Source organism: Argopecten irradians, chromosome 14 (genome assembly GCF_041381155.1).
Source record: "Argopecten irradians isolate NY chromosome 14, Ai_NY, whole genome shotgun sequence".
In the NCBI taxonomy this organism is placed as follows: domain Eukaryota; kingdom Metazoa; phylum Mollusca; class Bivalvia; order Pectinida; family Pectinidae; genus Argopecten; species Argopecten irradians.
The window spans coordinates 30351025-30363748 of record NC_091147.1 but is presented as its reverse complement, the minus strand read 5'-3'; the positions used below and the strand labels follow the sequence as shown (position 1 = coordinate 30363748).

General features: G+C 39.4%; 3 protein-coding genes across 3 annotated transcripts; all 3 read left to right on the top strand.

The window, feature by feature from the left end:
• Positions 1-2266: 2266 nt before the first annotated feature.
• LOC138307151 (uncharacterized protein F54H12.2-like) lies at positions 2267-2965 on the top strand. The gene has a single exon (XM_069247780.1). It carries the CDS (start codon positions 2267-2269, stop codon positions 2963-2965), a length of 699 nt encoding a protein of 232 aa, XP_069103881.1.
• A 3891-nt stretch (positions 2966-6856) lies between these two features.
• LOC138307149 (uncharacterized) lies at positions 6857-9280 on the top strand. The gene is made up of 2 exons (XM_069247779.1): positions 6857-7565; positions 7729-9280. The coding sequence occupies exons 1-2, from the start codon at positions 7152-7154 to the stop codon at positions 9040-9042; spliced, it is 1728 nt and encodes a 575-aa protein (XP_069103880.1). The 5' UTR covers positions 6857-7151; the 3' UTR covers positions 9043-9280.
• Positions 9281-10116: 836 nt separating this feature from the next.
• On the top strand, positions 10117-11757 carry LOC138307148 (uncharacterized). Its single transcript, XM_069247778.1, has one exon. It carries the CDS (start codon positions 10117-10119, stop codon positions 11755-11757), a length of 1641 nt encoding a protein of 546 aa, XP_069103879.1.
• The last annotated feature ends 967 nt before the right edge of the window (positions 11758-12724 follow it).

Sequence of the window (12724 nt, the reverse complement as noted above, 5' to 3'; positions counted from 1 at the left end):
ATATTTATAGTAAATCTTCACAAAAACGGTTACTACCGTTGGTAAGAGCAATAATTTCCTTTTCAAAATCCTACACAACTATTCAAAGTGCTGTCACTAAGACGAAATCAGCCGAAAAATTATGCAAATATTATAAGCCGGATTTGATCTTCATTATATAAATGTTTGCACATTATATAAAGATAGTTGCACATCATAGAGTGTATCCATCCTCGATACTCCAGGGCTTCCGATCACTTACGATATCTACACCCCTGGACTATCTCATAGTGAAATTGAAGGCAGCTCAGCGGAAAACATTTGACCAATCACAGGCTAGCAAAGATTTCCTTTGAAGACTACAGAGAGAGCGACGCCTCACATCAAAGCCACACAGTTAACCACAGTGTACCGTAATACGGCTCTTTTGATGTACATCAAATGACTAAGTTACCTGTTCTATTCTGTTGCCTTCAGTTTTACTATGAGATAGTCCAGGGGTGTAGAGATCGTAAGTGATCGGAACCCCTGGAATATCGAGGATGCATATAAAGAAGTGTGTACAGAATTTAAAGAAATTTGTACCGAATATAAAGTTTAATTTTAGCTACATAATATAAAGGAAAAGGCATCGAATATCTCGATATAACGACGGAGCATAATGGTAAATGTATCAAATATAACACAGGAATTACCGAATATAAAGATAAAAGCACTGCAGATATACATGCATAAGGATGTATATATGTTGTTGTCCCGCCCTGGTAGAATAAATAATAACCCAGACCATAGCCCGAGGTCATTATTTTAAATTATACCAGGGCGGTATAACACACCATATGAACCGAAACTGAGGTCCTTATTTTTTATACTAGATATTATTTTCTTTGGCAAGTATCAAAGCATTCTCTAATGTGCATGTTACTTACAAGAAAAAACATCGACCATAGGACACCACCCTGAAGAACTCAATGTTTGCGTAATGTAACTTGAGTTGCTTTTATTGACTTTGCACTCGGACCATATTAACACAGGTCAATTATACTTGGATGTATCATAATTAGCCAAGCCTCTCTTAACCACAAATTGATCGCTTTGAGAAAGATTATATAATTATGATATTCATTTCGTAAAATGAACACATGTTTTATGTATTAGGAATTTCTAGACCCAGAAATACTAATTGTGTACTTTTCTTTTGCAAGAGTTCCATTATATTAAATGTCTACTGGAAGTATCTATGCTACAGCATTTGATTACTATTGTATGAATTACTGTAGTCAAAATGCACAATCAAACTTTCGAGGGTTAAATCTTGCTGTATTACAATAAACAAATTTTATAAATAAGAATATTAACATTATATACGTTGTGATGCATGCAGATGATCAAAATAGATGAACTAATTACCAGAAAGATGGGGCACAACACCTTATCTGTTCTATAACGCTTTGGACTAAATGAAAGTTTTAATGATTTTTTTCTTATCGTTTTAAATCAAAATCTTTATTAGATCTTAAATTAAGGTTATTGTTTGATGTACTGCACACATAACCTATTACAGTAATTAGTAATAATAGATAATATTTCGTCTTATCATCCGTGTTCTCTTCAATTCTTCAAATTGAATAATAAGTTTTAACCGATTAATAACACAATATTTTGTAAAGGAGATTTTACAATATTAAGTTAATATACATGTACATTTGTCCTCTCTGTTACTGTTCATTGTACAAACATTTTTGTTCTGTGTTCTGACAATATCCTTTGTTTTGTTAATATTCAATTAATTTAATATTATGATTTCCGTTAAGTATAATACATTTCAAAAGAGTTAACAATGGGGAAAAATATAATTTTTTAACAATTTTGAACATCGAATATCTTACATGTACAAACACACCAAATATTCACAAGCACTGACTTCAGTTTTCTATATTCAAAGATAGTGGTTATTTCATATGATTTGCGCATGTGTAACAGGAAGGCGACAAGTCGACAACACGACAAGGCGACAACACGACAAGTCGACAACTCGACAACACGACAACACGACAAGTCGACATTTTACCGCGACAACACGAGATTCTGTACGCGCTAATTAGCGTGTTTGAAATGTCGACTTGTCGTGTTGTCGACTTGTCGTCTTGTCGTGTTGTCGACTTGTCGCGGTTCGAAAACGCGACAAGTCGACATTTTAACCGTTAAATCTCGGGTTGTCGCAGTTTGAGACCGCGACAACTCGACAAGGCGACAACACGACAAGGCGACAACACAACAACACGAGATGGCCGTAATCAGCCACCATAGTTTATTTTCCGGTGATAATAACCCTGACTACAGAGTCTCCTTCGAAGACATTCGACTACGAGTCTGCAAGGTCAAGGTCAATCCTGCTGTTATCTATGCTCAGAGTAAAGCATTGGAAACGGCCAACGCCAAATACCCCTTTACTCAGACCTCTGTTAAGCAGATGGCCATACCGTCGGGAGCAACTAGCTTCACGTACGACAACATCTTCCAGGGAATGAGACCCAATCAGGTAGTCGTGGGATTCGTAAAATCGACGGGAGTCACTGGTGATTATGAGGAAAACCCCTGGTTCTTCCAGGGCTATGACGTCACGGACATCGCGCTATACGTAGACGGGAATTGCGTGGGTGGTAATCCATTCAAACCGAAATATGGAACGGACACTCAAACCATTTCGGTTCTGAGGAGCATGCTCCAGTCGACAGGAAAGTGGCTAGACGATGGTGGATCCAACATCCAGAGAGACGACATCAATCAGGGCTACGCGCTATACACCTTCGACCTGGAACCTAAGTTCAGAGGAAGTCAATATCTGACGTTGCTAAAGCAGGGTAACGTCAGACTGGAAGTGACTTTCGGTACTGCCTTGACAGACACCGTTTCCTGCCTTTTATATGCGGAATTTCAAAATTGTTTCGAGGTCAACGCTGCGAGGGACATTCTGATACCATGAATACACAGGAGCTGAAGTGTGCAATCGAATGTGATTCAGAAATGAGACGTAAGGTGCGCGGAGTGTTTGCTAGAGATGATATAACGAGACCGACGTACTTTCCGAGTGGATGTATTGTAAACACGGATACTAGCAACCTTCCTGGACAGCATTGGGTGGCATTCTTCTACGAATCTGCAAAACAATCGGAGTTCTTTGATAGTTACGGACATTCTGCCAAGTACTTCGGTTTTCACGCTCATGATCATAACAGGAAACGCTTACAGAGTGCTAGTTCTGACACCTGCGGACAATATTGTCTGTATTATCTATCAAAAAGATGTAGAGGTATGTCAATGGAGTTGATTCTTAAGGATTTCGGGGATAATCTCGAGGAAAACGATATATTTGTACAAAATAATCGGAACACATCTAGTATAGCGGACCCCATTTTTTCCGCGAAATATCACGAGTTTATTGACGGCGACCTGTATATATAGAGACCGCGTGAGCGGGCGGTCAAAAATTAAAAATATGGGTTTTTATGCAAAAAAATGTTAAAATTTGAGCTTACCGTGTCCTTTTTTGGTTAAAAACTGAAGTTTTCAACAAAGTTTTTAACTAGGGATCATGCGGAAAACATTGTAGACTGTACGAGAAAAAAATTCGGGATTTCGTTTTGGTTGTTAGCCGAGCACGCGCTGAACATGCGCAATGAGTGATTTTACGGACTTTGATTTTATTTGTAAACAGAAGTACACGTGTAGTTTACGATGGTGACGATTCGAATGAATGATATATGACAGAAATAATGAAAACGTGGCAATATCCATCCACTGGCTTATTGAAATTGGATCATTATTCAGTTTGTCAGGTAAATATTGCTCAACAGAGGAAAATTTGGCGTGGAAAAGACAGCGACTCAGTGTTCACATGTGCTGGCCATGGTCCAAACATTATCGAAGATCACACTGAGGCCAAAGTTCCTTTCAAACGTCCTAGAATTGTTTTTTTTAGATATTTCAAATGCTACAAAAACAGTTAAGATGAGTTCAAGATGTAAAATTGAGGTTTTTTTTTTCTTTTCTCGGGGGTTTCACCCCCGAACCCCCGTCGGCTCTTCGAAGCGGTGATTCAAAATGGCGACATATTTACATGACCCGTAGCAACCTCTGACATGCGCACTGATTATTATGTTTCTAAACTTCCGGGGTCCGCTATACTAGAAACTTCCCCATTTCCCACTATACCTAGTGCTTATCGGTATTGTTTTAACAAAATTAATGGTCAACAAACTTGTTGTGCAGAAACTAATAATCAATAAATATATCTAGAGAGATTCTGTTTGTTTCTTCATTTACGAGTTGATCATGGATTGGTATATACGCGAAAGTCTCGTCAAATTTCAGTCACCCTGTAGGATCATGGTAGCTGGACCATCGGGTAGTGGAAAGACGAGGTTAACTATGAAGATTCTAGAACATGCCAACGGTATGTTCAGCGAACCCGTTAAACGAATAATCGTCTGTTATGACACCTGGCAACCAATGTTTCAGGAGATGCAGAACAAGATAGATATCACGTTTCATAAGGGGTTACCAAACGAGGAACAGTTTGATGAATGGAGCTCTACGGAAGGGCATAAGATTCTAGTTGTTGATAATTGTATGAGTCAGGGTGTGAATTCTTCGGATTTGGAAAAAATGTTTTGTGTAAAATCTCATCACTTGAAATTTACCGTCATCTTCCTAGTACAGAACCTGTATTACAGATCAAAGGCTATGAGGACTTTGAGTCTAAACACGTCTTACTTCGTTCTCTTCAAGAACTATAGAGATCAATTACAATTAGAAACACTAGGAAGACAGATGTTTCCAGGTCGGCTGTCGTATTTCAGAAGTTCGTTCAAAGCAGCAACATCTGAGTCCTTTGGTTATCTAGTAGCAGACGTATCTTCCGTCAGACCTACGGCTAATGTTGAAGGTGCTCTCATTGACCTTCCACCATTACGAACAAAGGTATTGGTTGGTGAGGACACAATTTTGTACTTTCCGAAATGAGACATTTCGTCGATTTCTGGTTATCCGCTTCGAATGAACAAAGGAAGTTGATACTATCGACTTTAACGAAGGAACAGCTACGGTTTATCACCGAAGTTATATATAACACAATCACCGGAAACATTCATATTACAGCGGAAGACAAGAAGAAGCTATCAAGGTATAAACGCGGCATATCGACTGTGTTAAGTAAAAAACATTACACGGAGAGAGCGTCGTCGAAGAATAACCAGTGCGATCAGAATATTACCGATCTTTTTCAAGCATTACATAAAATGGCACGAGAAATGATATTGGTTCCGGTGTTAAAATACCAAGAACTCGTAAAGAAAGGGAAAGGTACGAAGGACGAAGAAATTGAAGAAAACGAATTGAGAACATTAGACAAAGGGGCTGATCCGCGTGACGATACAAAAGACGAAACAGGCGGGGCAGAGATAAAGGATCATGTAGTTAAAGACAAGGCGAGTGATGTTGTGATAGATAAACGAACCAATAAGGATCCTGTAGTTAACGACATGATGGGGGAGGTTGTGATAGATGAAGGAACCAATAAGAATCCGTTGAGAAGGAGTAGGCGTGTTAAGAAGAAGTCACAGAAGGGTGGGAAACTTTTTGTGAAATCGACACCGAACCAATTCATGCGGAAATTACATACAAAACGTGAATGGCATTCGTTCAACGTAAAGCTGGTGAAGCGAAAACGTATTTGATTGGTTGAGTGTACGAACAGAGCTGTGTAGATAATATTACAACATCTAAAGCAGTGAAGCGGAAACCTATCTGATAAACATACACAATACCTATGTTATGGATCGTGGTCGTATTTCATCAATGTAAGGAAGCAGACTGTCCTCACAGCTAACTTCTCCTCTCATCATGGCGGACATATCCGATCTCCTAAACAAAATCGTCAGGGAGACGAACGTGCTAAAGAAACGCTAACAGAACTAAAAAGGAAATTGGATACAGTCGACATATCATCCAGCTCTATCAAAAAGGTGAAGACTGGCATTAGAGATGAAGACGTATCCTATCATTGCGAAGTGTGTGAAAAGAAATTCAATACGTTAAACCAGCTTAAACGTCATACACAGTGTCATTATATACAGAAAAAATGTGCGAGAAGGTATTTAACAGTCAAACAAATTTAGTAAAACATGTGACTGACATACACAAAAGGAATATCGAATATAAGTGTGAAACCTGTGGTAAATCATTCAGCAACGGAAGTAATTTAAAAAGACACGTAAAAAACATGCATGCAGAAAAGGGAACACTTTATACGTGCTGCCTGTGTCAAAAGGCATTCGGTAGAAAAGACAATTTAAAAGTGGATATGAGAAACTGTGTGGATAAATCATCCCTTCATAAGCAACCAAGTGGTGTAACGTCGTCAGCTGTACGGTCTGATCCATTAACAGGGCCTTCTGATGATTTGAGACATACAGATGTGAAACCTTCAGACAGAGAGATAACTGAGACGTTTTCACAACCAGAGAGTGGTGTGCTATCTTCACCACCCAAGTCCTCGATTATTTCAGGAGGATCTCACAGTGACCGGCAACAGCTTAACGACACGACAGTTGATAATCGACAGCATCCTCGCATCGGGAACATCCGACCCTCGGATAGGGGCTGATGTGATACACAGAGAAAACAGTAGGGACGGGTACAAACTTAAACACAAATTCGCAGACGAAAGTAGTCAAAACGGAAGTGCTCGTGTAAGGGAGATTTACCCCAACTTTGAGGATAACCTAGACATATTGACATTTTTCGCCAACACGAAGGAAGAGATAATAGAACATTTAATTGATGTATGCAAACAATTGAATGGTTATGTTATATATATTTACATATTGGTCTTCTTTGGCATAGTAAAACGAGTCTGTATTCATATCACTGTAAGTCGGGTCAGGTAACATAGCAACGACAAGCATAGTTAGGCGGATGAATATTACAATCAAAATGGCCCCTGGCTACTTCTTTGTTTACTTCACGCTCCAACGAGATTTCATCAAAACAAAAACACATGTACTATGAGCTCCCCTTTCATAACAAACACAAACCATTTATGTACCAAAACACACAAAAAGTTCTATAAATGATATTAAACCATTAAAAAAAACACATTTTTCCGACGCATGCCCATCATCAACATAAAAAGAATCGTCTGCTCAACAATCATCATGATCATGGAGCAAAATATGTCGGACACTGATGAGAGTCTTAAAGACATGGACATTGGTCAGTTCAATGTCCCTTTGCCGGATGGACTCAGTTTTAGTGATGAAGATTCCTTTGATGAGTTGTTTTCAAGTAACATTGTTATTGAGGCATCCGATAATGCTTCGAACATAGAAATTGAGAAAATGTTGAGAGATTTGAGACAGAGCGAAGACATCCAGATTCCCCAGCCAGGATTACCTGCTATGCCGGCGCCTAAGCCAAGATTTAAAAGTTTCTCAGAAGAAGAAATTGAAGAGTTCACCATATCCGCTCAAGCGAAAAGTACTCAAAAGAACACTTTGTGGGGAATGAAAATATTCCAAGGTAAGCTTTGATCAAAGGTGTAAAACTGCAATAAATAAACAAGGAGTTAAAAAAATGAAAAAAAAATTGCAGAAACCTGGTATCCAGCTGATAGTTCTCTCTCGGTGTTGTTAAAATTTAACCCGTGTAAAACGCCGGAACAGCTTCGGAAATTACAAGTAATTGCATCTTCAATTATATCGCAATTATCAAGTAATACCGATTACACAGGAGAAAAGTAATATAAACTTTGTTTTTTGTTTTTTTCTCCCTGCAGACTGGAGTAACGAGGTATATGGGCATACCACAGATATGCATGACATCACTGCAGAAAACCTGGCAACCAAACTAAAAAAATTCTACTGTGAAGCTACCCCTAGAAATGTACAAAAACGAAACCAAAATTTGACAGAAAAACAAGCCGAAGTCTACCATAAGAACACCATGATAAACATTAGAGCCGCCATCAACCGTCATTTACAAGACTTGAAAAGAGATATCGATATTGTTAGAGACAAACAGTTTAAACCCGCCAATAAAACCCTTGATGGCCTATTAAAAGTCAGAATGACAACAGGGGCATCCAGAGCAACAAAACACAAAGAAGTAATACCTGAAAATGACATGAAAAAAATCAGCACTTACCTGCAAGGGTCCATTAATTCTCCTTACATCCTCCGACAGGCGGTTTGGTTTAATTTGGCGTTACATTTCGTTTCTCGTGGGCTTGAATTCCACAAGCAACTGCGCCTAGATTCATTTGCGTTTTCCGAGGACGAAAACGGAAATTTTGTGACCCTCAGGCACTTAACTCACCAAAAAAATCACACTGGAGGTATTTCAAAATCTGAGGATGAAAACACAAAAAAAATGTATGCTGTCCCGTCTGCCGGCCAGTTTTGTCCCGTGTCATTGTTGAAATTACTGATAGATAAAACTGACCCATCAGCAGAAATGTTGTTCAATCAATATCACAAGAATGCTCTCCCAAATGCAGTTTGGTACACTCAGAAACCACTTGCTCCAAGAACATTCGTCGGCTTCATGCCAGAAATTTGCAAACACAGCGGTGTAAAAAAATACACCGCACACTGCCTCCGCGCGACGGCTATTACTGCCATGAATGACTCGGGCTTTGAAGCGCGGCATATCATGTTCATGTCTGGACACAGGTCAGAAGCTGCTATACGATCCTACAACCGAACATGTTCTGATCAACAAAAGAAGTCGTTGTCAAATACACTGTCTTGCTTAGCATCTGGCGAAACTCCTCAAAATTCAGCTTCAAATTCTGAAATCGTCCCACGACCACGTGTGTTACAACCTTCCCACACAGTCACACGTAATCTTGACGAAGTTAGGTCTAGTACTAACCTGATGCCGAATGTCGGTGCCTTGGATGAAAACAAAGCGTATTCCTCCTCCGTTATGTCTAATTATACTTCCACGGGGATGCTAACTAACTCCGTATTCCACGGATGCACATTTAACTTTTCCAACTGACGAATCCAGCTCGTTTTACAAATGGCGTGTCTCTGCAGTGTCACGCGCCGCTTCACAGTAACAGTGTTATCAATGCGCGGACTTGCCGACAGTTTGAATATAATAACACAGCGACGTATTAAAAGGCGTTTAATTCACTTTCGGAAACGATTAAATGTTTGAAGAAAAACAAATTGTGTTGAATTTTTATTATTTAAAACTCGAATGAAATAAAATTTTACGTAAATCGTAACCAAAACCCAGGGATTATATTTACCCAGTTCCAGTAGCTGCATAGACTACCGTAGCTACTCTACTTAGCAACCAATATATTGTTTCAAAACCATTAAAATAGCTACTTTAGAGGACAAAAAATGTAAATATAAGTATTGAAAAGCGTTTTTATTGTGTTTACGGTGGTATGAATGCAATGTGGATACAGTCATATTATACATGTAGCGCTAACGCGCTACATTAAATATGACTGTATCCACATTGCATTCATACCACCGTAAACACAAGTATTGAAAAGCGTTTTTATTGTGTTTACGGTGGTATGAATGCAATGTGGATACAGTCATATTATACATGTAGCGCTAACGCGCTACATTAAATATGACTGTATCCACATTGCATTCATACCACCGTAAACACAATAAAAACGCTTTTCAATCCTTATATGAACTATGTACTGTTTCTCTTGAAAAAGAAGATAAAGAAGGTAATGTAAGTCAGACCATGCCTCACTTTTTAAGTAGGGCGTATGTACAAATGGCGAATGAAAGTGACTTAGAACACAATGTAAACGAAGCTTTTCAAAAAATGTACGCCTCTTTCGAAGAATTTATTCGAAAGGGATCAGGTTGGGTTTTGAAAAGGGTAGTAAAATTAGAGGTTCGCTTGGCAAATTATTCGCCTATTGGTGGTTCTTCCTACATTCCAACCCCGTCTACGTTTAGTAATAGTAGAAGCCTAACAAACGTTCAAAACAATGACGAGTTTTGCTTCAAGTGGTCTATACTAGCTTCTCTCCACCCTGTATCCTACTTACCTGAACGTGTATCAAATTACATACAGTACGAAAACGATCTCGACATGACCGGTATGACCTACCCCATTCCCATCTCGCAAGTATCTAAATTCGAGAAACTAAATCAAATCAGCGTTAACGTATTCGGATGCGAAGGCCGAGACATATTTCCCATGCATGTAACGCAGATGCGTGAAACTCGACACCATGTAAATCTTCTATTCTTGCGAGAAGATGAAAAATCACATTACTGTCTCATTCGCGATCTAAACTCCTTCTTGTCCAGAACAAAGAAAGTCAGAAACAAAACATATTTCTGTCAATACTGTCTTCAAGGTTTCGTGCGAGAGGATTTGTTAGATAAACACGTAGAAAATTGTGCGCGGCACGATCCTCAATGTATAGAATTTCCGGAAAATGACATGTTAAAATTCGAAGACTTTCGAAAGCAGCTGAAGGCACCCTTCGTTCTGTTTTGCGATTTCGAGGCGTTCGTACAACCCATGGACTCGTGTGAAAATGATCCGAGTATATCGAGCACAACGAAAACTGCTCAATTCGAACCATGTAGTTTTGGATATCAACGTGTATGTATAGACGATAAATATACAAAGCCTCCGGCTATTTACAGAGGTCAGGACGTAACTAGAACGTTTTTAGAATATTTATTGGACGAGGCAGAAGAAATCAAAGAAATATTAGGTATTGTGGAACCGATGATCATGCGTCCAAAAGACGAACGAGATTTCAAAACAAGTTCGCGGTGTCATATGTGTGGAAAGTGTTTCACAAAAGAGTGCAAGAAGGTCCACGATCACTGTCATATCACAGGACTCTATCGAGGTGCAGCTCACGAGTCCTGTAACCTGAATTATAAATACCCATCATACATTCCATGCGTATTTCATAATTTACGCGGGTATGACAGTCACCTGATCTGTCAGAGCGTTGGTCTATTTCAGGATATCCAATGCATACCGAATAACACAGAAAAATACATTTCGTTTTCTCTTGGCCCCTTACGTTTCATCGATTCATTTCAATTCATGTCACAGAGTCTTGAAACATTAACGGAAAACTTGGCTAAGAATGATCTTTCTCATTTCAAACACTTTTCTAAAGAATTTTCTGTGTCGGAGACTACACTGTTGCTTCGCAAGGGTGTATACCCATATGAATACTTAGATTGTGCGGAAAAATTTACAGAAACGCAACTCCCGTCTAAAGAGTGCTTTTACAGCAGTCTAACCAAGAGTCACATTTCGGAGGAAGACTACGTACACGCACAAAAGGTGTGGAAAGAAATGAAAATAAACAACCTCGGCGAATATCAAGACCTATATCTGAAAACCGACGTATTGCTGCTTGCAGACGTCTTCGAGAATTTCAGAGCAATGTGTTTGGGCTATTACGGTCTAGATGCGGCGCATTTCTTTACCGCTCCCGGTCTCGCTTGGAGTTCAGCGTTACGTATGACGAGAGTTAGTCTTGATCTGATCAAAGATCCGGATATGTACCTTTTCTTTGAAGCAGGAATCCGTGGTGGTGTCTCGATGATATCGAATAAATACGCGGAAGCAAACAACCCTCGTCTGTCAGACACATACAACCCACTTAAACCAACGTCGTACATCATGTACACCGATTGTAATAATCTCTATGGTAAAGCAGTGTCTGAACCTCTACCTGCAGGCGGTTTTAGGTAGGTGGACGACGTCACAAACATCAACGTCATGAAAGTTGAGGATAATGACGCGCATGGTTTTCTATTAGAGGTGGACTTGGAATACTCATCCTCATTACACGACTCTCATAGCGATTACCCGCTCGCGCCGATTAAAAAAAACCGTTCGCGCCGATGAATTGTCGCCCGCGAGTCGACGACTTTGGAGAGAACTCCACCCCGATTCTCATGTCGATGGGAAGTTGTGATGGGGTCACCACTGAGAAACTGATACCAACTCTTGAAGACAGGGTGAAATACGTTTTGCCATTATCGAAATCTTAAACAATATTTGAAATTGGGGATAAAACTCGTCAAGATTCATAGAATACTACAATTCGAACAGACTCCGTGGCTCAAGAAATACATAGATTTTAACAGTGAGAAACGGAAACATGCAAAAAACGATTTCGAGAAAGATTTCTTTAAACTGATGAACAATGCCGTATTTGGCAAGACAATGGAAACGTGAGGAAACGTGGTGACATCAAACTAACCCACAATGAGATCAAATTCAAAAAGTACGTAGCGCGACCTTCCTTTAAGAGATTCACCATCTTTGATGAAAATCTAACTGCAGTCGAAAATCAGAAGGTCAAACTGACATTGAACAAACCTGTTTACGTTGGACAAGCGATTTTAGACCTGTCTAAAGTTGTCATGTATGATTTTTATTATGGTTACTAGAAAGAGACATATGGCAATGACCTTACCCTCCTGATGACGGATACCGACAGTCTCCTCTACCACGTGACATGTGATGACGTGTATTCAGACATGTACCGAGACAGACACAAATTCGATCTAAGCAATTATCCCTCTGAAAGCCCCTATTTCGATCAAACGTGTAAGAAAGTACCAGGCTTTTTTAAGGATGAATGTGGTGGAAATGTGCTTTGTCAGTTCGTAGGACTTAGAGCCAAAATGTACAGTTACAAATATGCAGTAGA